Source organism: Ruditapes philippinarum, unplaced genomic scaffold (assembly GCF_026571515.1).
Source record: "Ruditapes philippinarum isolate M1 unplaced genomic scaffold, ASM2657151v2 ctg565_1_1_1_1, whole genome shotgun sequence".
Classification (NCBI taxonomy): Eukaryota; Metazoa; Mollusca; class Bivalvia; order Venerida; family Veneridae; genus Ruditapes; species Ruditapes philippinarum.
In genome coordinates this window covers 27,852-54,812 of record NW_026854120.1, presented here as the reverse complement: position 1 = coordinate 54,812, position 26,961 = coordinate 27,852, and the positions used below count along the sequence as shown (strand labels likewise).

General features: G+C 31.7%; 2 protein-coding genes across 2 annotated transcripts in view; both read right to left on the bottom strand.

Moving 5' to 3' along the window:
• Positions 1–18: 18 nt before the first annotated feature.
• On the bottom strand, positions 19–13,301 carry LOC132738998 (uncharacterized). The gene is made up of 15 exons (XM_060726636.1): positions 12,897–13,301; positions 11,798–11,872; positions 11,043–11,141; positions 10,593–10,688; positions 8,854–8,876; positions 7,998–8,271; positions 7,470–7,715; positions 6,330–6,692; positions 5,149–5,457; positions 4,504–4,812; positions 3,725–3,991; positions 3,450–3,543; positions 2,753–2,942; positions 1,790–1,904; positions 19–350 (listed from the first exon to the last, which is right to left on the bottom strand). The coding sequence occupies exons 1-15, from the start codon at positions 13,078–13,080 to the stop codon at positions 19–21; spliced, it is 2,976 nt and encodes a 991-aa protein (XP_060582619.1). The 5' UTR covers positions 13,081–13,301.
• A 771-nt stretch (positions 13,302–14,072) lies between these two features.
• Positions 14,073–26,961, bottom strand: part of LOC132739000 (uncharacterized) — a 33,184-nt gene continuing 20,295 nt past the window's right edge. The window contains exons 2-11 of the mRNA XM_060726639.1: positions 25,865–26,209; positions 25,551–25,676; positions 23,564–23,779; positions 23,326–23,388; positions 21,343–21,529; positions 20,782–20,972; positions 20,359–20,445; positions 16,346–16,411; positions 16,002–16,031; positions 14,073–15,754 (exon numbers count right to left, since the gene is read on the bottom strand). Coding sequence (XP_060582622.1) covers positions 15,675–15,754; positions 16,002–16,031; positions 16,346–16,411; positions 20,359–20,445; positions 20,782–20,972; positions 21,343–21,529; positions 23,326–23,388; positions 23,564–23,779; positions 25,551–25,676; positions 25,865–26,171 — 1,353 coding nt within the window. The 5' untranslated portion in view covers positions 26,172–26,209 and the 3' untranslated portion in view covers positions 14,073–15,674. The remainder of the gene's footprint in view (positions 15,755–16,001; positions 16,032–16,345; positions 16,412–20,358; positions 20,446–20,781; positions 20,973–21,342; positions 21,530–23,325; positions 23,389–23,563; positions 23,780–25,550; positions 25,677–25,864; positions 26,210–26,961) is intronic.

Genomic DNA, 26,961 nt, shown 5'->3' with positions numbered 1-26,961 from the left:
CTACTGATTTATCAGTTGTTATGATAAGGTATGAGGATTATTACCAGTACAATGCTGCATTCGTTGAAGTTTTTCAGTGACGTTATTCTTTTCTAATTCCTCAAGAATCTCCAAAAACGTAGGCAAGACACATTTGGAACAGGTTTCTAAGAATTTTATCAATTTCTGCAATCTTTGTGATCTTTTGAATGAACATCTGACAACATCTGTATGCATCTGAGAGCTAAATATTTGATTGGAGAGCAGTTTGTCGTTTATCTTGTCTATTAAATTTCTTTCATTAAGTTCTCCCATGAGAATGTCATATTCTAAATTTTTAAATTTCAGTTTTTCTTTGCCGGCATTCATACCTAAGTGCAATAAATAAAGTTGAATATGATTACAAAGATCAACAAGAGCACCGCTTGGCGGAGCATTATATGCCCGAAAGTGGTTTTTAGTAAGGATGAAGCATTTGTAAGACATGGGAATAAATACAGTATTACCTCTTTCAAAAAGCAACCCTCCTTTATAGCTGAAGAACCTTCATATATATATACAATTGCTGTTTTCAAAGCACCACCCTCAAGTTATTATCTTGTAAGTAAAAATGTTTCGACGGATGAACGGAAAGACTTCGGGGGTATAAAGCTGTTAATAATATAAAGTGTTACAGCTGTAGGTTGATTAATACTTAAGTTATTGAGTGGAAACTGATTTCAGTTTTAGGGTGAAAGTGACCTTGTCCTTTGACTTTGTGACCTCAAAATCTATCGGGGTCTTCTACCGAATATGAATAATCATCTTATGAAGTTTGAAGACTGTGGGCCAAATGAAACTTAAGTTATGCTCCGGAAATCATTTTCAGTTTTAGGGTGATAATGAACTTGACCTTTGACCTTGTGACCCCAAAATCAATATAGGTCTTCTACCAAATATAGCCCATCATCATATGATGTTTGAATACTGTTGGCCAAATGGAACTTAAGTTATGCTCCGGAAACCATTTTAAGTTTTATGGTAATAGTAACCTTGACCTTTGGTTCTGTGACTCCAAAATCCATAGGGGTATTCTACCCAATATGGACAATCATCCTATGCAGTTGGAATACTGTGGGCCAAATGGAACTTATGTTATGCTCCAGAAACCAAATTGCTAACGGACGGACGGACAGACGGACGCCAGGGGGTATAACATAACATGTCCGAAATTCTTTCGGGCATATAAAAAGGGATTGCGACGATCACGGAGCACAGTCCCTGACAATAACTTGTCCCCATCCCCTTGCTGCAGGTATTGACCGTATCACTTAGGCAACAATGTAATGAGATTTACTTATTGACATTAAAAGTTGATCAATTTGTTCAATGCATCTAGATTTCAATAACATATGATATTCCCTATAACGATTTTGTTTCCTTTTTCAGTTCAATAACAGGGTCTGAAATTATTGAATAATATGAGAAATGGTATAAGTCTAGGTAAAGAAGAATAACTAAACCAATCCTTTTTACAAAGATTACACATTTTGCACAATTTCTCGATAGGAAATCAGATTCATGAAAAGCATAAGTAAAGACGGCCTAGCTTACCTTGATCGAATACAAAATCGCTTAAAAAATATTGCATTTATATTGATTTTATAGTTCATCTATTATTCTGCCCATGTGACTATATGAAAACTGTAGAAAACGACATAAAGTGAAACGTAGTATAAATGTTTGCTGTGTTTAAATAATAGATATTTCACAACTTAACCATATTTTTTTTCTGCGAAATATTTATAAAATAATAATGCTTCTATCATACCTTCACTTACATCTTGAATTGTTTCTGACTGAAGTTTCTCGGACGCGCGTGACAAATTGAACATATTTAAGGCAGTTTTGAACTCCAGATACATTTCATATGTGCCATTCAAAACCTAAAACAAACCAACAACAAAACAATATTATATATAATAAATATAATTAGCCTACGAATTTCACAAATTTACTCCCTGGGTTTGAAAATATGAGCCTAGATATTTTTTGAAATTGTTATCATCAAAGTATACTGATATGGTATATGAAATACACGTTTTGTTGTTTCATTAAATTATTCAGCATGTTTACAGATTTATCAACTATTCTTTTGTTTGCCTATTTGAACAACAAGTAAGAAGTTAAAAACGGACTACCTAAATAACGCCCAAAATATTGCAAAATTCAAAATGTTGCCGGCTCAATTTGATTGAGCATGCTTTTATCCAACGTTCACTAAGATTTAAGGATAAGGATCATGTTTAAAAACACAAATATACAATCTTTATCCTCAAAGATTAAATATGAAATGCAAATTTGCTTACATTGAACTTTAAATTACATGTCCATGAAATTTATGAATTGATAAATTGTTTTTTTTTTAAGATATCAGCATTTGACAGTTGATCCAAACATTGATCTTGATCCTTAAATGATCCTCATTTGGATTTGATAATGTTTGTAGTTGTTGCGATATTCGTAGATTTTATCCCAAAACAGAAATCTTTCCTTGCAAAGCAGCAATATTTAATATTATGATTATGTGCCATTAAATTCTAGCAGAATGTAATCAATATAGTTTATAAAACAACTAACATAATATCAGGACCATTTGATAATGATCCTGATCTTTTCTTATTAACACGAGGTCTCGTAGAGGATATCCCATACTACAGTCCCCGCCCCCTACTGGCAATCAGATTATGCACTGTAACAGATGAAATAGGTGTAACAACAGTTTGGTCCTTACAAGTTTCAATAATTTTTCATCGGCTTTTCTCCGTCTAGAAGATTCTTTAATATCCTGTACATCACCCTCTGTTGCTAGGTTCTTACTATACAAATATTCTGCTATTTCAATTGCTTCAACTTTTGATATTTCATTTTTCATAAACGAGTATTGTTTAATCATACGAAATTGCCAGGTTTCTGCCTCTGCTCTGCAATTGATTCAACATAGCCATTTATATCCATTCAACGCATCCATTTATATCCATTATATCAACATTTCTAAAATCAACTACATCAAGTATTTATAAACTCACCCTATCTAAAACTTTCAAAAAATATTACTAATTAAAAATTACTTTCTTTAACAATATGAATAACTTATTATCTATATAAAAAGCCCAGACTTTACAAAGTCGTTGCCACTTGCACGAGTATCCTGTTGGCAAACACGTTATTGTGAGGAAAGTTATGTTGATAAATAAACGCTTCGGCTCATTACCTTTTTTAATTCTCAAATATGTTTGGTTTTGAAGAATTCAAAGAGCATTTAATTAACTTAATTTATATATACCACTTAATTCATTCATTTATTGTAAAACGTAGACAAAAGAAACATTTTACATGTCACTGAAAAGCTAGGTAAGACTCATTTGCTTAAGTATTTTCTAAATGTAAATGTTTATTCATATACTGAAGCATTGAAAATATGTACAAACCTTTTGCAAATACCATCAGTCAGATTTATAGTCGTACGCAAAATTGACTGTTGAGCATTTATTCTTGGACACTTGTAGTATGTTGATAAGGAACCTGAAAATGAAATATAAAAACAAATATCAACAAGGGAGAGAAGCGTTCACAAAACATAACAATATCGAGTCGTAAAGGGCAAGCAACCAGTGAGACAACATTAGACTTTAGATATTTCAAACAATTATGCAGATCTTTTGAATTATTAAAGAACTCGTTGGTGAATTTATTAATTGCTTACCATTCTGAACAACATCTCTCACTACATTGACCAAACCATTGTAATCATGTCGCATTGCTTCTATCACTTCCGGAATAATTGTACTGTTTTCATCTCTGAGTATAGTGGTCATAAACATCGATGACCTCTTTCTTCTATTTTGTTCTCTTTGCAATACATCAAAAGAAATCCGGTCAAGTAATGATTGAGTCAGATATTTTGCCAACAGCAATGGATCTAGGTCATCTTGGATTACATCGTTCAATCCAAATAATACACGTCTGAACTCTATAATAAGTACACATTATGATGTATGAACAAAAGAATAAACTGAATCAAACAGATATGGTAAGGTATTTCGATCATTTTATGAAACAATTTTATCAAGTTAAAGTAAATTATCTTTTATAATCGAAGTTGTTCCAACTTGACAATTGTTAACTCAATCAAATGTTAGTACTGGATAAAAAAACAAGGACCTCAAATTTGTTTATAAATATAAGAAAAATTAGAAGAAAAGATATTTATTTTTTCAGAAACAATTCTGTTATATTTAAATGGCATATAGCTATAAATCTACTGAAATATTTCGTTAAAATTCAAATGTGATAAAATCATGCTGCATTAATTTTGTTCTTGAGAGAGCTATAACATGGAATGTCTTTGTTATCAAATAAACATGAACACGGGGCGTAAACAGAATTATATGTTCCGGAACAGTTATAATTATTCTTTTCCAAAATAAAAACAAAACTTTATTGATGGCACACAGGGAGAGATTTAGCTTAATATGCCTTAACCTGTGACAACTTCTTTGTTAGTGTTTATTTGCGTCGTCAAAATGTCCGCCAGATAGCTGTAATACCGCTGCAACTCTTCTTGAAACCACGACATATCTTGTTCTGTGGACAAAAACTCAATCAATGCCGTATTCCGATTTTGTCTAGATTCTAATGACATGATTTCCTTTATTAAAAGCTTTGCTCGTTTGCCCACATGTGTTGAAAGTGCAGTTACAAAACATTTTGCTTCAATCTCCTCTTCTAGATATTTGGCGTTCCTTTTTACAACATCTGTTGTGATATCCCGTTTTAGTTCAACGACAAACCCTACATCAGAATAACATTTTCTTATTCTAATTCTTGTGTCATTTTGTCTTCCAATTTTTGGGTTTGTATTTAATTTTTCCTATCTCTATCATACATGCATGATAACTATGATAAACAACTTTTTTGTTAAGACTATATAGATAAATAGTTTTTATCACAGCCCCATGGTTATATTAACTGAACATAAAAACTAGGAAATAGCTACCAAATTAAAAAGAATACTTTAATTAGGTAATATACGTTTAGTGTACAGAACATGTTGATAATTGTATTTGAATTAATTTATTTAAGGCGACTATATCCATTGCACACTTATTAACTAAGTTGCATATTTACCCTCATGAATTTCTCCTTTAAAGAGTTGTTGTACGATGTCTTGTCCCTTCATATCGGTAAGAACTTTTTGAAGAAAACAAAAACAAATTTGAGGCACATCATCTTGCTTTAGAAATTCAATTATCTCCGAGGGAATGTCTGTGGTCTTGCTTGATCTTTTTATATAAACTATGGCATTTGTCATCTTTGAAGTAAGTGATTTACTTCCTATCAAAGTGTCAATAAATGGAATCTCGAATCCGCTGCATTTTTCCGTTATATAGCTCATATTCTCTTTGAAGGTCTCTTTGTTTAGGTAACAAAGGCATGCTGAATGACATATGATATGAAATGGTTTAATAATAAAATTATTCATTGACCGTGGAATAAGGGTTTTAAAATATTTGAAAAAAAAAACAAGTGACCTTTCATTAGAAATGAAATTACTTCTTAAAGATTTGCGATAAGCAAAAAATAATGATACTTAATTAAGCATTTTTATTTGATTTTAATTTCTCTTATTTTTTGCACAAATGGACAAATGGATGCTTATACACATTTTTGAAAAACAAGGTTTGAAAGTCAAAAGCATTAGATAAAAGAATTATTCAAACCAACATTTTCGATAAAACAATCCTTAACAATCCTGAAACGGCAATATTATTAATTTTATAAGCTCATTCTTTAAGCTTGTTTATATACGTAAGTGGTAAATACAGTTTTTCAACAAGCTCCCTTGCATTTTGCACCTGCTTAAATATTTAAAAAGGAAAACAGTGATATTTTGAATTAGGAAAATCCACATGTGTTCATACGGCGTTTTCATTAAACCTTAAATGTGCAATTTTATAAAAAAGGGAATGACCCTTTCTAAAAATTTATGTGACTTAAATGGGCAAACTGATGGGTGTGCTTAAATAAAATGGACTCTTTTTGAAAATGGATCAGAGGAAGTGTAGCCTGAATTTAAAACAAAAAAATGTAAAAAGTAGGTAGCATGTTCAAAGGGTGACATAACAGTATTCACATAGTCTTGACTATTTACTTTTGTTTGATTTTAAGTCACACTGTCAACGTAAAAGTTATACGGCGCTCGTTGAGTAAGACCCTACTTGCCCTTCATACATTTTTCTGGCATAAGCGGGCACCTTATGTCCTGATATTTGGACCTAAATCATCTAGTGAGGTATAGAAACAGTTACCTTGTATCTTGAAACCATTGTACAATGAAACATGAGCAACGATTTGCCCGAGATGGATCAATTTGTTGATAGCCCCCTTATCAATCATCGCAACTAAGAGGGATTCCAACTGACCATCCTCACAAAACTTTCTTATAGTTTTTACATCATTTGGACCGCACTCGACAAAATGAATGTTCAAAGAAGTTTTGGAGAATCCTTCAAATAATTTCCTTAATCTTCTAGTTTCTGCATCAATTTCTTCTAAACTCAAATTTGCCAAATTGTTCCAGATGTCTTCATTTAAAAATGTTTCGTGTCTTTGCGTTTCTTGTGGGACTCGAACTGTTACTACCGGTGTTGAAGTGGTCTCATTATCAGTCTCTGAAAAATTGTGGATTAATCTCACTCAATTTGGAGCAGTACCTCCCGACGCATGCAGAAATCATGATTGTAAAATAGCAAAAATATTCCCTTTTACGCCGATTTTTTCATTTTTGATTTATTATTGTATTTAAATCGATATGAAGAGATAAATCTTAAAGTACATTTAGGTGAACGAAAAGGCGAGATTTTAGCATTTTTAATTCATGCGCCTTTTCCTGTATATACTGGAATACGGCATTTAGTCTAACATTTTTTAGTCTAACTATAGATTATATGAGCCGCGTCACGACAAAACCAACGTAATGCGTTTGCGACCAGCATGGATCCAGGCCAGCCTGCGCATCTGCGCAGTCTGATCAGGATCCGTGCTGTTCGCTATCAGTTTCTCTATTTGTAATAGAGTTTGTAAGCAGGCTGGTCTGGATCCATGCTGGTCGTAAACGCATTACGATGGTTTTGTCGTGACGCGGCTCATATGGACAATGATAGCTAGAACATAAATCGATATTTTTGTCGCTTTCTATGATCCACGAATTAACGTAGGCAATGTCGTACACATATTTCATATAACACTTTCAAATAAGTTGGACACTAAAATTCTCATTAACATGTCTTCGAGTATATCGAATCCGACCAAACGTTTCATAAAATGAGGAAAACTTCATTGACTGCTTTTAAATTATTGAGTAGAACAATTTAAAATCAAATATTCATAAGCAAAACATATTAAGGTAGTGTACAATTAGTATATACAATGTTTATAATCAAATTTACCTTCAAGCAAGTGGTCGTATAAAGGTTTCAAGATTCTCCACTTGTCTCTAGTCTCTAATCTGTTTATCGCCTCGAACAATATATTTACACGCTCTTGTCTAGTTTCCGCTTTAGAAATATTGTAATTGTCCTTGAATTGAACTCCCTCGAACTCTACCGCTGTAGCTATTATATCTATTGGTTCTAAGCTTTGCTTGATATACCAAGTTTGTTGAGAAAATCTTTCCACTAGATTTTCACTAGAATCTGGAATATTCAAAAGATTTTTTTGTAAAAGGGTTTAATGATACATTGTATAAGAATCTAAATTGATTTATTATTATAATTATTTATATATTATATTATATTTATATTATATTTTATTTATTATTATGATTTTTAGTTGTTTACAAAACGATTTACAAAATCTATTAATACGCACGAAACAATTGACTATTGTATGAATGAATATGATACTTGTATGGTGATATCATCACTTTAAAAGGTTTGTTTTGTTTGCAGATGATTTATTAAATTAAACATATTTACCAAATGTTTCAGAAGACGGAGACGAACAAGGTTGTTTCAATTTATCAGCAAGTGGACGGTTTGTTTCGGATTTTCCAAGATTTTGAAAAAAAATTCCTATTAATTCACGGTCTGTCTCCAATTCAGACAACAGTTTATCAATCTTTAATCGTCTCCTTTTTTCAATAAAAAGTAATGATGAGATCTGGCTATTTTCAGTCATCAGATCCTCGATACAGAGTTCACGATGTATTATTTTGAAATTCTTGTGTAAAGCTGACAGGCCTAGTTCAAGCTGAATAAAATACAGCAATAATTTCATTATTTCTAGAAAATAACGGTGTAGTTATCACTTTTCTTCAATTCTGCTATTTTCAATACCATATCAGCAAATAACATCTTCAAAAGTTATGCTTACTTTACGAGTTCACATAAAGTAATGACGTACACGCCCCTGTTTGCCATTCTGATAATAGTTTACACGCATTTCGAAGCTTCGATACTGCCTTTATTTCAGTTGATATCATACAGTAGAAATAAAAAAACAATAGAAAACAAGAAACCTTCATGTACTCATTGCAAAACACTAAATATACTTATGTACACACAAGGAAGACATGATAGGTACAATAAAGGGTGGAAGAAACAAAAAACAAAAAATCAGGTGATCGGAAGAAAGCCTTTACAAATTCTTAAAGAAAAGGCAATCAAAGGTGGCTCTTGAAGAAGTATTCAAGATAGGAAAAGAACTAAATGTACCAAAAAAACCTGAAATATATTTTTAGTTTTAAAAAGTGCACAGCTAGAAACATTTCTATAACAACAAGTTTGAAGATATCAAACATTGGCAACACATGTGTAGGTGTTTTGTACTTACATTTATCTGTGTTTCTGTCTTTTCTGTCAGTCGATGAATGTTATGTTATACAAATAAAGATTAGTTCATATTGATTTTAAAATTGTGGTTGACCTTCATGGCGCCTTTGTAGTCCTATATGACTAGACTTTATTCTTCCATGACATTTACTTCAGCAATAAAGTTACATACACGATGCACGAAGTTTATTGGTATCACTCAACTTATAAACAACATAATTTGGAAAAAAAAATATTTGACTATCTTTCAAAGTTTTATGAATATCATTCAGACGTTGCCATAGATTATTTGAAGTTGTTTCCTTTTTGTATTTTCTGATCGAAGATCAGTAAATACAAAGCGGACATTCAATTTCTGACACAGAAGTTTCACGACAAACCTAACAACAAGTAGTTCTCAAAACAGCTTAAAACTAGCGATTTAAAATAAAGAAATATTTTTATTTTGTTACAAGTATCCAACAAATTACAACGCATTTAAAGTTTAAAAGTAGCGTTGGCTTATAGAATTCTCAATTAATGCACAATCACAAATTACGCGGATGAATATGATTTTAATCAATGAAAATGCTATTTTTAGCGATGTCGATTACCGGATACTACACAAATAAATCTGACTGCCGAGTAGTGGAATATATTGATTCTTGATGTCGGACTGTTTGGGCGAGAAGATTTTCGCTAAACTTTTTATTTCAATTGTAAACAACAGGTTTATCCTTAACAAAATATCTCGAAACTAATAAGATTTCAAACCCGAAATGCCATGGAAGGTCTAAATTTAGAATGACTTGATTTTATTCAGGCATTGTTTGTATAACTTCTCCGTGGTGCAGGGGTAACGCGCTCGTTTCGTGTGTGAGACATCTGGAGTTCAAATCCCAGTAGAGGCAACTTTTTTTTTTAAATTCTTTTTTAAGTGTCTTTGTTAAAGAAGTAGCCATGATATGCAAGGATAAAGTGTGGCTGTCATAAAAATGAACATAAATGATTTTTTGATGCAACTCTAGTTATGTAAAATTCCGTATGTATAAACTAATACAGGAAAATACATACAGATATACAGTACAATTTAGATTACAAAGGTCAGAAAATACCACAGAGCTTGCAGTCCTTTGATTATAAGTATAGCTGCGCATCGTCCTTTCCTTTCCACATACATGTATCGCAAGTACAACTATACATAAATATCAGTGAAACACATGCATTAAAGGCGAGCGGAGGCCTTGTGGTCTGCCTGTCAATGCAGGAATCATGGATTCGAGCTCTACTTGGGTCATGACTATGTTTTCTTATAATTCACTAGTACACAGTATAGTAAGTTAGAGGGAGTGGACTCGAAAGTGATTTAAATAAGTTTCCAGAACTTGTTATGCATTCGGGCTAAAATTAACTTGTTTAAACTATTGAAACTTTCTCGTTCAAAATGGGGACACAAATCTTACAAGAATATTATCTGAAGGAACAGTTTTTGCAAAGAAGAAAATGCCGAGTATTTGAAATTACAAGCTTGACTTCTAAATTCAAAATTTTACTAATTCATGTTTAAATGTTGAATTCTGCTTAAGCCGGTGCTAGGGGGCGTGGACGGTAACTTGCACTTTCCAGTACCGTCCATGAACAGGCTCAATCAAACCGAGCCTGCAACATTTTCAATTTTGCCGTGTTGGGCTTTCTTTAGGGATTCTGTATTTATCTATTTATTGAACAAAAAAAACAACAAATAATAAATAAATTCTTTACCTTTTCGGGACCTTTTGTTGTTTCCATGTACGTGCTCATTCTCAGGTGATAGTGACCGTCTTTTCCTTCTTGAACCTTGTGTCGAAGCCATTCCATCTGAAAAAAGAAGCCAAAACACAAACAACATAACGCCTTTTCCTTTTTTAATAAAAATGTTCATCTTCACATTCTAAAAATGTTCTTGGATTAGTATTTTTTGCATCAAAAAGATAAATCATGACATAATTATCTTTGATTTGTATTTGAAAGAAACATGCGAAAAATAAAACCTATTCGTCATAAACATACTGGGACGAAATATTCTGCATTTGCCTGAAGATAAGTAAAAACATATAGGGCACATTCAGTGAAAATACGTTTCAAATAAAAAGGCATACATTTGTGATACAATTAAAACCCTTTGAGTTTCTCGTCAATCATACCTAAAATTTGAAAAAGTGGCGACCTTACTTTTAAGTTGATCTTCAAAGGTTCTATTGCCCCTTGTTTGCAAGTTTGGTCGCAATTTCTTTTTACCGTTGCTTTCAGAATCTTCCATGGTATCGTTGTCTATAACATACACATATTTTTGTTTGCTTCGATTTTACACCGATACAAATCATCAAAAAAAATTTAGTCTCGCCTGAAGATAGAACTAGCAAACTTTGGAATTCTCCTTATTGAGCTAAACGTGTTGTAGTTTCTAGAAAATTATTTACATTATTTTCATTTTACATATACATGTGTATATTTAAAGTGCAACTCCTGTAAAGTATAGAAAGAAAACAATGGTATTATAACTGATTGGTACAAATATAAAGTTTACTTGGCTTGAGAGATATTTCAGAATTCAAATTGAATTTGTAAGGACTTATATGTAGAAATACATGTATATAGGCTTTTGTGGAGGCAATTGAATTAAGTATTGTAAATGCATACAAAGAATACAAATAGAAAAACATGACCCTGTCTCAATGCTTCTTCTTTAAAACATCAAAAAGCAAAATGTAATTACATAATGAAATTTTAAAGAATCACAAGAAAAAAAAGTCATTTTTAAGAAATAACCTTTTCATCACCATTGTTTTTTCATCATTGCTTATTAATGAAAATAAACAAAAACTAAAGAAAAACGTTAAAACATTTATTGTTAAGCCTTCTAATATTATATCTATGGAGATTTTACATGGATGAAAATTATAAATAATCAGAAAACCCAACGTTACAGTTTTTGACTTCAGTTTCACTAAATCTCCTCTTCCGTCTTGTCACATCTGGCTCGTTTGTTACACGATGTTTATCTGTTGTAAACATTTAGAGTTTCATTGTTTCCAATAAATCGTAATACACATTATTTTGCTAGACAATTACAGATGATCCCCCTACCGTCTCCCAAACCCCGAATAACAACAACAACATATTATCTTAAATACTTTATTTAAAGAATAGTATTCGGAGGAAAACAATCTTAATCGCTATAAATACCATTGTCATTTGGATTTGACATATTGTATATTTATCTGATCAACCTTATTTACTGTTCTGACAATTACTATATTTCACTTGTATATTTCTATCGCGATGATCTACATTTATTCTAATAATAAAATATATCGCAGTTGATGACATCTTATAACTTCCCTTGTAAGATTTTAGAAATAATAATGATATTATAGTTTTTATAGACCAGGACTAAGCGTTATTGATCCAAATGACCTTATTTTACTTTCAAAATAAAATGAAGCTACACTTTAGATAAAATAATATGACCGTGTCGAAAACTACAACATGTAACTTAAGCTACATTTGTCATATTTTGTCTGTTACAAAAAGATTAGAAATAATATTAATGTATAATTTCATAATATTTAACCTTTCTGTTAAACACGTGGTCATAGCGACTTCACAAATAGGTCTTTATATGTAATTCAGATGATTCTACTGTTCGTTAAACAAACTGTATAATGTTGGCATTACGGGTGAACATTCATGCCGAAAATTAAATGCTGCCTGCTTCCCGATTATCAGAAATATTTCAAGAAAGTTGATTTTTATACAAGTTCTCAGATTACAGAAAAGTAAAAATATTCAAAATTCAGAAATAAACTACATGTTATGTGAGGTTAATATTTTTATTGCGTGATATAGGCAGTAAAGGCAATTTTTACATATTTTTTTACATATTTTTGGTTATGTGGATTGTAAGTGCCGTTTTCAATGTGTAAATAACGCTTTTGCTCACTTTAAAATATTTTTTTTGCCTTACAGAAATATAAAATGAAAGAGCAATCCGCTTAATTCTACAAATATGTAATACATGCTTACATTTACTTGTTGTCGTCTTTCTTGTGCTACTGTTCTTTTTCACCCTTTTAGTACCAACAGTGGCATCGCAGTTTTGTTGACAATCTTGGTTTCCATTGTTACTTGAAGTTGACGCGGACTCCGTGTTACATGTAGCATCATTTAAATGTTGGGTCCCACTATCTTCAAAATCATCCTTAGACATTTTATGTCTAACTCCTATTTATCTAAATCTATTAAAGCTTTATACTTTGCTACGTAGGCTATTTTTGTGTGTGCTAATGTCTTTCGGATATTTAGTATTGAGAGCTGAATTCCTATCTCACTTACACTAATCAAAATTACACGATACAAGTATTGCATTGAATAGACTCTTTTCATGCCCAAATGGTGAATGAAAACTTCTTTTATATTCTTTAGATTTCATTTGAAAGTAAATACAATTAATGTTTCGCTTGAAGCAAAGATATCAAAGGCTTTGTTTTAAATCGCTTAGTATTTACCTTAACAATTCACATTTTAATCTGGTGTAAATGCCAGTTGAAATAGTTCATTTCCTAATTTCACCTTTATAATAGAACAAATATAAATGTACTTGATTGTATAAAATAATCATTGTTTAATATGATAATATAGGAATGATCATTTCAAGAAATATCTAGTATAAAATAGTGAAGGTTTTTGCGCTAAGCTTAAACATATGTTCAGGCATTCACTTGATTGAAATCTTTAGGCATTATGGCATTCAGACATTTTGAAGCTATTTATTAACATGTCTGTAAGGGTTAACGTCAATGCTCATTCATATAATACAAACTTTTTAAGTTGCAATGAAAACTAAACAAAGAAGCTTTCAGTGGTCACTTGCAGCACATTAATGTTTGTTGCATGCACATCATTACATGTGACGTTATATGGACGAAGTGATTTTAAACTTGGAGCAATTGATCTTCCACAAGACGTATACCCGGTTTAAAAAGCAGAAAGTATTAATCATTATATTGACCATCCTGCCACACCTATTATAGATTAATGATATTGTCAATTGACTTCCTTGAATCAAAGTTACAGCCAATAAGACATCGGTCCTATTCATTTTAGAGCCACAGTGTACTTGAAAGCAATCACGTTTATACTGATTTTGAAACTTTATTTTTGAAGAAAAATCTAAGACAAGTTTGAAGACGATTTTTTATTTCATTTTAAGACAGGACAATGATTATAAAACAGAAATTTGAAGGATTACCATATTACTTCATGCTCATTAACAAAAGTCATATACAACTACATATTTTATTGAAATGTTTTCAAACACTTTGCATACTTTCTAAAGCGTAATAAATAATAGTTTTCAATGAATTGAAATTGTGCTGACAAGCAAAAGGATTTAGAAAAATATACAATTAAGTTACGAATATGTGTAAATGATACCATAGTACAGTACATAATCAATTATAGATTTACCATGATAAGATTATTCTTTGATGTGTGTTTAGAAGGTCTAGTAAGCATGATTCCATTTATGAGCAAAAGCGTGAAAAATAATGGAAGGGGCATTTTAAATCAAAACAGTTGTTTTGCTGGTCATGAAACACTGTCTAATTTCTTCAATAGATTTATACTTGTGGTATTTTCTGTTTACAATGGAAGATCCTGCGAGGTTTGTTAACATACTTACCCATACCTTATCCGAGTGTTCTTATACTTGTAAGATCCATTTGGATCATTGATCTAAAAATTTAATCTTATGGAAGAATTTATACTGTTTAAGACGATGCTAGGGACATGTGAAACGATTCAACTTTCATTTTCCATATGAAAAGACTAAATGAAACGAAGTCAGCAATGTTCAACTTTTATTCTTATGTCTATTAATTTCGAGGTATTTCCCTTTTCCAGATTTTAACAACTGAAACAAATAAACTTAGGCTTGTTAGAGACACAACAAAAATTAAATGATTTATAGTTACAGTATGTCAACACGCACTTACACATTCCTCTACACTGTTAAAGTTAGTATTAAAATGTTTTAAATTGAAGTGCAATTTGAAAATACTATCGCAATGTTTTCATGAAAAATGTATTTCAATAATTTTAAGGGTTACATTTTATTCATAAGGAATAACTTAATAAACATGTTTTTTCTTGCATGAGTTTGCGCAGTGTGATAAGAGATAAAAGACAATAATTCAAAAATGCAAACAATCTTTTCTTAACATAAAATATATCTAAACGCTCAACAAATTGTACAATCTAAATAACTACCTATCCCAAACTTAACATGTTGAACCTGTAGAGAAATGTGGACTAACTTCATTTAGTGTTTATTAAATAAAAAAGAAAGAAAATGAGAGGGTATTACCTACTTAACTGTTTCAAGCAAGCATAGAAATATATGAAAACATACGGAAAGCAGACGAAATGATTGTAAAATGACGTTAAACACTCTTTAAAAACATTTGAGTACATATAATATTACATAATGATATAAAAGTAATTGTTATAACGATTTGTGTGCAAGCAATTAACAAAGACTGTTATATTCACTTGATGTTGGCTTTATGTCACACAGTTAATATAACCATTGTGATATATAAACATATATAAAGCTCACCAAAGTACCTGAATGTGTAAAATCAAATCAAAACTTAAGTTGAAATAACGTACTGAATAAAGTTCTTGAACAAAACAATCAAACAAACAAAAAATACACCATTTAGGGCTTTTATATTTTGCGTATCCCAATCCATTGTGGAAAAAAATGAACCAAACATAAAATCCAATATTTGATTTTTTTCTCTATGATTTTGATTCCTTCTTCCTTCGTCTTAACGACATCTTTCGTTCCTTTGATTCCCTTTTTCGTCTTTCTTTTTCTTCTGAAATAAAAAGACAATATAGTTACTGTATATTTCAGTACATTATAAATGTAAAAGAAAACGCAGTAAATAGTAAAATAAATGAACATATCCTTGTTAGAGACGCAACAAAAATGAAATGATTTATAGACATGGTTATAACAATATGTCAACATGCTCTTACACATTCCTCTACATAGTTATAGTTGACTTTTAACTTTTTTGAAGATTTTAAATTCGTTTTTTCATTATTTTAACAGATATTCACCTTTGTCCTCGTCTTGTTTTATTTTCTTAGCTGAAAATATAATTAATGTTTGAATGAAATGAAAGAAATTATCAGCAATGAATACACTTTCTGTAAGATAGACATTACTGTACTATATATTTAGACATCCGTTTCCTTGTCTACAAAAGTATTTAGGTACATGATATGAGATATTGATGTATGTTAATAGAATACAGTGATCTTCAAAGTGGTAATCTGTAAAACAACAGACACTATTTTAGTATCGAATATAGCTATATAAAATAACCGTTTAATAGATGTGTTAGTGTTTCATTGTCTGTATTTGATAATAAAGTTTTAATGAAGAATTAATAATAACTTACGCATTATTGGACTCCCTAAATTGATACTCTTTTCTTTTCTCTTGTCATGACCACCGTCTTTGTCACCTACATTATGACAGAATGGAAATAGGAATCTTTTTGCAAGCACTTTCCGACATACCAAATTAAAAAAAAAACACTCATTGTAAAATTTATGAAATTGGATTTCATCATTTCTACATTATATTAAAATAAATAGAGGATATTCAAGTTTTTTCTATAAATACATGATTTATTTTCATCGAGTGGTATGATAATAAATATTTCATGAGTGGCGGTAGCCACGAGTGAAATATGGTAATTTTCATGCCACAAGATGAAAATAAGTCATGTATTTATAGAAACAACTTGAATTTTCTGTTTATTATAAACATTTTTACTTTTTTGACATTAAAATTTGAAAGACTTTCACTTAAATTTTGTGTACTGGCAGAATTTAAAAGAAAGTAGTCCGGCAAGACACCAGTGAAAATACGGAAAATATGTTTCACTGCAGTGAAAAATAAATTTTTACAGTGAAAATACGGAAAATGTTAATACGCATTTTATTTCATCAATATTTCTCAACATTTCATTTACAAGTATATAATAAAATGAATTATAAAAGAAAAAAATAACCATTTACATTAAGATAGATCAATGCCAATAACAATATAATTGTTCGTTCATTTCGAAAAAACAAGTTCTTTCAGTGCTTCCTGAGACTAACCTGTGCTTGTGTCTTATGAAGAAACATGGTCTAGCATCTACAATACCTGGCCAAACAATTTAGCCGCTAGGCCAATGGTTCACTCTGATATATACCGATAAGTGAAATCGATAGATGAAATCGATAGATGAAATGACTTTCTTAAAATACTGAATTGCACTTAACGTGACTAATTTTTCAATATTAAATGGAAGTGTAAAAATAATAGAATATTTTTTTTTATATTTATAAAAAGTATTCAAGTCAAACAAACATAATTTTATGCATATTTGTCAGTTTTATTCAAAATATGTAACGTTGTGAATATTTTAACATTATAAAGTATGTCGGTGCTGTGGCGAATACGATACACTATGGTGGCTGATTTACGCCATGTCGTATTTTCGCTTCTTCGACTCAAAAATACGAAAATGCGAAAACACGAAGGGACGACGTCGTCTCTTCGTGTTTTCGCATTTTTGAGGCAACAAAGCGAAAATACGACAGAAGGAGGGCAAAAATACGACACATAAAATCTGTCGTAAATTCGCATTCCATATGTCGTATTTTCGCTTTTTCGCCTTCAAGATACAAGATTGCAAAAACACAAAGAGACGACAAAGTATAAATTTGTCGTCTCTTCGCATTTTCCCTTTTTCGCATTGTTACATTTTCGCATTGTAACATTTTCGCTTTTTCGCATTGTTACATTTTCGCATTTTGCGTTCCGGTTGTGCATGCCCATGGAGACATCAATTTATTATTATCAATATTATTATTATTATCAAGTTTTGATATATTATTTCATAGTCCTATATAAGATACTTTGTATTCACGTAGATGTATAATTTAAAAGCATTACCCCGCTCCTTACACATGTGAAATAATCATATAATATAACGGTAAGGCTTTCAGACTGTTTTGAATCAGTTAATGCAACAATTATTATAATAAATACAGTTATTTGTTCCTACCATCTTTAGATTATCAGTTTATTTTGCTGACAGGTGTGACATGAGATTTATGATAAAGGAACTGCCCGCGCTCATCTTAAAATAGATATGTCTGTGATTGAGGTGTATTTTCACAGGAAAACATTTTATAATGTCTGTTAATTCTAGTACTAGTTTTGTAAGACATACTTTATTTGATTACGTAGAGAGCATGTCGGATTAAGTTTGAAAAAAAAAAGTTTGATGGTTTAATTTAATAATAAAAAAATAACGAAAACCACATTTGAAAACATTTGGTCGTCATAGTTCCCGATTATTCAGCCTTCTTCAGTGGCTTTTTTAATTTAAAATATATATATATAGTAATATTTAAATCATTTTTATTCATTCTTACATTATACCATGTTGTCAGACGTTCCTTAAGTCTTAAAAACAAAGATCTCGTGATGGTCATTCTGTCTTCCTAATATTGCACGAATATCAATAAAAGGAGAACAATGAAAATTCATAAAAATCAATAAATATGTTGTATTTTGATCATATTGTATTATACTGTGCTTCTCTTAGTTTACGGTACTTAACGCAGGGAAACAATAAACTAATGGTACATGTCATTAGCTGTAACGTTTAGGTATTTTCAGATTGATGTCTCCATGCGCATATGTAACCGAAATGCAAAAATGCGAAAATGTAACAATGCGAAACAAGAGGGCCATGATGGCCCTGAGGTCGCTCACCTGTATATAGGCCCCCCAACCCCCACCCCCCCAAACATTGCAGGGCCAATTTAACCAAAGGGCTTTTATTTGCACAAACTTGGTAGACACCCATAAGAAGATGTTTCATGCTAAACATCTAAGCTCTAGCTCATTGGGCTATTTAAAAGAAGATTTTTTTAAAGTTTTTACTATACACATATAGTTAAAAACAATGACACCCCTGGGGCCGGGCCAGTTATGACCCCAGGGTTTTTATTTGAACAAACTTTGTAGACACTTACTAGAATATGTTTCATGCTTAATATCTAAACTCTAGCTATTTGGGTTTTTTCAAAGAAGATTTTAAGTTTTTGCTATACACATATAAGGAAAATCAATGACCCCGGGGCGGGGCCAATTTTGACCCCAGGTCTTTTATTTGAACAAACTTTGTAGACACTCACTAAAAGATGTTTCATGCTTAATATCTTAACTCTAGCTATTTGGGTTTTTTCAAAAAAGATTTTTTAAGTTTTTGCTATACACATATAAGGAAAATCAATGACCCCGGGGCGGTGCCAATTTTGACCCCAGGGCTTTTATTTGAACAAACTTGGTAGACACCTATTAGAACATGTTTGATGCTAAATATCTTAACCATAGCTCTTTGAGTTCTTTAAAAGAAGATTTTTAAAGTTTTTACTATATGCATATATAGGGAAAATCAATGACCCCCCGGGGCGGGGTCAATTTTGACCCCAGGACTTTTCTTTGAACAAACTTGGTAGACACTTATTAGAACATGTTTCATGCTAAATATCTTAGCACTAACTCTTTTGGTTCTTTAAAAGAAGATTTTTTAAGTTGTTACTATATGCATATAGGGAAAATCAATGAACCCCTGGGGCGGGGCCAATTTTGACCCTAGGGCTTTTCTTTGAACAAACTTGGTAGACACTTATTAGAACATGTTTGATGCTCAATATCTTAGCCATAGCTCTTTGAGTTCTTTAAAAGAAGATTTTTTAAGTTTTTACTATATGCATATCGGGAAAATCAATGACACCCCGGGGCGGGGCCAATTTTGACCCCAGGGCTTTTATTTGAACAAACTTGGTAGACACTCACTAGAAAACGTTTCATGCCAAATATCTAAGCTCTTGCTCTTATGGTTTTTAAAAAAAAGATATTTAAAGTTTTTTTCTTTCGGTTGCCATGGCAACCAGAGTTCTGCATGGAATTAAATTCTTTGCACAATTTTTAAACGTGACCACCAAAGGAACATTCCTGTGAAGTTTGGATGAAATTGGCCTTGTGGTTTATGAGGAGATGTCATTTAAAGTAAAAGTTTACGGACGACGGACGACGGACGACGGACGAAAAGCGATCACAAAAGCTCACCCTGTCACTTTGTGACAGGTGAGCTAAAAATGAAAATGTAACAATGCCAAAAAGCGAAAATACGGCAGATGGAATTCGAATATACGAAAGATTATATGTATCGTATTTTCGCCCTCCTTCCGTCGTATTTCGCTTTGTTGCCTCGAAAATGACAAAACACGAGGAGACGACAAAGTCCAACTTTGTCGTCTCTTCGTGTTTTAGCTTTTTCGCATTTTCGAGGCAACAACGCGAAAATACGACATGGCGTAAATCAGCCACCATAATACACACTTCTTCTGTCATCAAAGAAACATTGTGAATCAGTAGTTCCCAAGCAGGTGATGCTCCTGTTTCCAGGATCCATCTTCCTCGCTGAATCTGAAAATCCAATGCAATTAATTGTTTTAATGACTTATAAAAAACACACCAACATTTGTGAATTGGCCGAATCAAATCCTCAGTGACTATAATTGGCCTTCATACATTCGTAAATCTAAAATGTAATATCTAAAAAAGAAGTAAACTATTTTAATTTGTATGGCCATAATATTTTTCTTCATATATAAATGAGTAAGTGTATGACGAATTCATCTAAGTAATTTGATAATTTTCCGACAGAAACACAAATGAGGTGGATGAACAGGCTGATGTAACTTTATGATTAAAATACTTAAAAGGGGTTAATAAAATTAAACTTAACGATCTAAATCCAACCTTCTGTTTCTATTCCAAATGTAGCAGTACATCGATATAACAGCATCTCAAAGTCTTTTCTCGGATCTTTTGCCATCACCCTACTTTTTTCTAGCCCGGAATGTATTTGGTTTAAGTTATTTTTCTCCATCAAAACCTTGTGCAGATAATCATTATTGCTTTTGATGTATGATTCCGTCAGTATAGTATACCTAGATAAATGAAATTCCCAACAGACATTTATGTGATTTTGTTTAAAAAAATATTGTATTGTATGAAGCGGCAAACAAAAAATATTGATTATATGGACTTCTTTATATATGTCAACGAAAGTCCATATTCCTAGACTGTAACTTAGCTGAAAATTGTAGAAATGTTAGAGCGCATAGATGTTTTCTTTTATTTCACATAAAGTAAATTTAAGTTAAACATGGAGAACATTAGCATACAAAATATATATTCATATTGATATTTATCATAAACACTATCTTAAACTTTCTTTGTGTCTGTATTCGCTGAGGTTCATTTTAAGGAATAAGAGAAATAAATGTGTTTGTCGAATGTATTACATAAAGTATTTACCCATCTTTATCATGTTTTAGAATGTTTTGCAATAGACAATGGACTTTCTGTTTTCTTCCAAGTTCTTTCTTTATTTCATCTTCAATGTTGATGTCAACAAGACATTCCTTTTTCAAAAATTTCAAAAGATCATCTGTTATGTCAAGTTCTTCTAACAAAACTTCAGTTACTGGATCATTGGGTGTATCTAAATGAGTAAATAAGTAAATAAATCATTAAATATAATTATCAACAAAGTTCTATTCTTATGTCTTAAAACAAGTCATTTAAGAGCGTTCCAGATTATTTTTGCTTTCAAAAGCCCCCAGATTGAACCAACTAAATTTCCATATTCTGACATGTTAACTTATCCTTGCTGAATAGGCCATTACAAAAAATATATATTGACTTGTCCACGGTGCATATCCATATCGGTACCCTCTTTGCGAAATCTGCTGAAACGGTACCCTATTTGCACATGCACAGGTCATTCTCTGCTAAAAACAAACCAGCGATGGATAACAATCCAGTAAAATTTCATTGTAATAAGGAAAGGAGGGATGACACTTAGAAAACATGTATACCACGGAACACTAGAATGTTTTATTTATGTGCTGATTTGTCATGTGCCCGTTTTTCATGTACTGCAACTTCACAATAAGCTACAAAAAATCGACATGTCTTGCCTCGTCCATCACCTCGACATACTTTTCGGGCTGCAATGAACCTGTGGCTTGATTATATATGCATTATACATATTTAATATGTTCATTTACATATCATCTTCGGACAAATGGCAGTATATTGTCAAAAATAAATGTAAAATTCATAAAAACACCCTACTTTCGGTTTTGCAGCGGCACGGGCTACCTCTCTTCATTTGAATTTTTATATCACAGGTACCCTCTCATTTTTTAACACATAGGTACCCTCAAGGCATGACATATGCTTTTATTTGCGTTAATGGTTAAGTATGTTATATTTCTTACTTTTATGTAGATATAACATACTTAACGATTAACGCAAATAAAAGCATATGTCATGCCTTGAGGGTACCTATATGTTAAAAAATGAGAGGGTACCTGTGATATAAAAATTCAAATGAAGAGAGGTAGCCCGTGCCGCTGCAAAACCGAAAGTAGGGTGTTTTTATGAATTGTACATTTATTTTTGACAATATACTGTCATTTGTCCGAAGATAATATGTAAATGAACATATTAAATATGTATGATGCATATATAATCAAGCCACAGGTTCATTGCAGCCCGAAAAGTATGTCGAGGTGATGGACGAGGCAAGACTTGTCGATTTTTTGAAGCTTATTGTGAAGTTGCAGTGCATGAAAAACGGGCACATGACAAATCAACACATAAATAAAACATTCTAGTGTTCCGTGGTATACATGTTTTCTAAGTGTCATCCCTCCTTTCCTTATTACAATGAAATTTTACTGGATTGCTATCCATCGCTGATTTGTTTTTAGCAGAGAATGACCTGTGCATGTGCAAATAGGGTACCGTTTCAGCAGATTTCGCAAAGAGGGTACCGATATGGATATACACCGTGTTGTCACTAGAAATAAAAGAAAACCTACAGAACCTTATTGTATATCTTGTATCAAGTATGATAAGCTCAAATATATTTTACTTTAGATCGATTATGTAGGAAAGTAGAAGCATAAATAACACACTCATCAGGTCCCTTTATAAATCAGCACTATTAAAGGGTATGCAGTTTTCTGCTCAAGGAACAAACTGTTTGTTCCAGAAGTGATTTGAACTCACGTTACGGCAATCCTTAAGATTATTTGTCAACTTCACCACGCCGTCATTGATGTATTTGTTTATTTGTCCTTGTTCATTTACATTGACACTCAACAAACTTCATAAATAATTTGACTGTGTTTTACAACAACTTACTTACGTAATTGTTTAAAAAAATACCCGAAAAGCAAACAAACGAATGTGCTCACATGATTTTAAAAGAGCGAAATAAAGACATACCTATTTTACTTGTTTCGGATGTTTCGTCATATGTTTCCAAAACCAAAATTCCATTTTTCTGATCTGAAATACACTTTCCATGTATTTTCCAGCTTATATAATTGATAACATGACTTAAATGATTCAAGGTTTTTTAAGACATATATCCTTTCAGTATCATTGTTTATATTTATACAAATTTCACAAGTTATTTGTAAAAACGAATATTACAGTCACCATAAAAAGTTTTTAAATTTACCTGATGTACTTTCTTTGGATTCATATATCGACAATTTCATGTTGAACTTTCCATCTTCAAGTTTCTCTGGTATACCTTCATGATTAAATATATCCTTCACTAGACGATCTATATTACCTCGCTTACAATACTGTTTTAACCTCTCCCATGCCAATGTGTCTTTTGCACTAAAGGTGACGATTATTGATCCATTTTCAAAATTCTCAATGCTAAGGCCTGAAAATGCATTCAACGCAAAATAATGAAATACGATTCTGATTTATTATATAATTAGAATTAATATTAGTTATTTGACAATTCATACCAAAATATTTTAGCATTTATGTCAGATGCAAAACAGAAAAAACAGAATTCCTTAAGAAAAACCCAAAACGACAAAATTGAAAATGTTGCAGTCTCGATTGGATTGAGCATGTTCATGGACGGTACTGGGAAGTGCAAGTTATCCCCGAGCCCCTAGCACCATGCAATATGTACACATGAACATTGAGAAATTTTGTGAATTTAAAAACAACCGAAAATTTGTTCACACAGCATTTATTATGGAACCATCAACGCGGCAAATTATTGTCCATTAAATTAGTCGTATGGCCCCCAAATAAAAAACCGAGTTTGTCCAGTGGGCGGAACTAAATAAAATGAAATTTTGAAAGCGGACAAAAGGTAATGAAGCCTGCATATTCAGACAAATGTCATGAGATAACTTTGTAAACAGGTATCATATCATAAGAATGATTATGCAGTATTAAAGGAAGAAATACTTGGGCCACCCAAAATGAAAATAGAAGGATCTAAAATTCAAAAAAATGTACACACAACAATAATGTCGTGCTGGAAAATATTCTTTATGTTTTGTCATATGTAAAATTTGCTATAATATTGCATTTCTACGTCATATTATCAACAAAGTGGACGACAATTGGAATAAAAAAGTCCCTTTCGTGCCATGCTGATTGTTTACGTCCTAACCCGGGTGCGTCATGTCAGGTTTTTGGGAGATTTTACTGCGTAAAACTTTCCGCTCATGACTTTCTCCATTCATATATATGTTTCATTTATGTGCACTTATGGAACATATTTATAAAAAGAAAACCTAGACTGATTCAGTCAGCGACAGCGGTGAGTCGGCGACAGTAGCTATTCTAGAAAAAAATGACTGGGCAGACATCCCAGAGATCCGTTGTTCGAATCCAGACTGAGGTGTGCTAATTTGTTATGTGATGTGTGTAATATCCCGCTCATGACTTTCACATATGCTTATTTATGGCCGGTCATGGCAAAGTACCGGTGTTTATCTGTTGTTGAAGTGTAAAAGTCTGTCACTAAAATGCCATTCTGAATCATCGTAATGATTACCCATGACGCCATTTCAGCGATTCAGAATATTGTTTTAGCTACTGACCTTTACACTTAACCAACAGATAAAAATCTATATTTGCACAAAGACTATTCTCAGCTAGAAACGACAAAAATGAATATCTTATGGTCTTGTCCCCCCTGTGCTAAGCGAATATATACTAATCTGCATATAAGTTACATAAAAAAAAACAGTAACGGAAGCGAGTCTATGAAAACCGTCACAAAGCGGAAGAAGGCACAGTACACCACGGCGAGCGTTATTCAATGACGTTACGTCACTTCCCTTGTTTCGCCTTAATATATATGACTTGTCCGATTCTTTCTGCGTAAAGACTAAAGAGAAATATATATATTGATTATTACTTTCTGTGTTAAGAGTAATAAAAATTAGGACCCGTTAATTTTAAAGAACTACAAGAACGAAAATGTCAATTCTATATTCGAAATTGTACTTTCAAACTCAACTTAACGTCGTTCTTTACATACTTTACATAAGATTTAAATGACAATACACAGTATAAACAGACTGTCCCTTTATTATTTCATCAATCATGGATGAATGCTTACTGAATCATATATTAAACAAATTGTTTAAGGTCAGTTTCTGAAAATATATATTACAACTTACCTATTTGTTCAAATTCAGTTTTAACTTTCTCATCCTTTCTGTTGTAACTTACAACAGCATATTCAACATTTTTATCTAGTTTCTTCTTCTTCACTATATGTCTACAGTCAATGTCGGACTCACTTCCTATAAAAGTCCAGATTATCATATATAAAGAAATATATTACAGCGTTTCAAAATTCCAATGAATAGATTTTTTGTGAAATGATGTTTTCAGAAACTGTGAAAACTTTCTAGAAATTTGGTAGTTTACATTAGTTTTACTTATGCTACTTATGTTCAGTTAGAAAACTATAAATAATTGAAAAACTAACCTGACATGTGTTCACGTTTTCCAAGTGTCCTTTTCTGTTTCTCGTACTCAAGATTTTGTAAGACACCCTCGATATCTAAAGATACGAGTACTTTTTTGAAACATTTATAAACTTTCTCGCCACATTTTTGCATCTCATCAATAAGTGTTGAAACTTTCATGTGGCTCTGTAACTCCTCGTTTGTTATACATGAATGCTGGTCAACGGTAAATAAAAATTTAGACAGAAATTGGTCATTTATTCTGTCAATGTAATCTTCGTTGTTCAGCAAATCTTTCAACGCTTCAGAGTCATTACTTGAAAACATCTTTGTCTCGTAGTGAACATTATGTACCTGTCGATACTCTAAAATATACAAAAATACTTGATATGAACGACCTTGCAATATCATAGTGTAAACTATTATTATACGATTTACTGATTAAGATTATTCTTAAAACATACTTACCAGTCAAAATGTTTTCCGTTGAATTAAAAGCTATGGAACATTGATAAATCAAGGATAATCATTTGTATTGAAGCACGAACTGTGTAATACATAGAGGATATAAAATGAGTGTAGGTTTAATACTATATTTATTGAACGAGTTGAATAAAATCATATTATGCGACTCTCTATATTGAATATACACGAATGTAATATTCTATTTATCACATATTTAATAAAAATGATAAACTGTTAAAAAGAGTCATTTTTCATTGACGCGCCTATTGTGCAACGCTTATATTAGCGCGCTTTTACGCTCTGTATGTATATAACGCAAATGACGTCACGTCAAAGTGTTATTTCAATTGCTTTATCTTGGTTTATCTGATTATATTTATTTTCATTTAAGCATTTAAATCACAGCGTTAATTTTATTTTTGCCTACAGTTAAGGGTTGTTCTTCAAAGGATTCTTTTATCTCTATTTTACAAATGCCATTATGAAAAATATAGCGTGTTACAGCAAAACATTTACAGTGAGGAAAATGTTTCTCAAATAATACTTATAATCAGTGGTTTAGCTTAATAACAATACACTCCAAATCAGTTATACTACAAATTCAACTTTTATAAATAATGATAAAATATATCCCGAAACAACCATTTTTCAA

Coding starts and splice junctions, on each gene's coding strand:
- LOC132738998 (XM_060726636.1), bottom strand. CDS start 13,080: ATGTCTAAGGATGATTTTGAAGATAGTGGGACCCAACATTTAAATGAT. Junction 8,272..8,853: donor AGACAGAAACACAGATAAAT/GTAAGTACAAAA, acceptor TATTTTATTCAG/CTTGAACTAGGCCTGTCAGC. Junction 3,992..4,503: donor TAACAAAGAAGTTGTCACAG/GTTAAGGCATAT, acceptor TACTTATTATAG/AGTTCAGACGTGTATTATTT.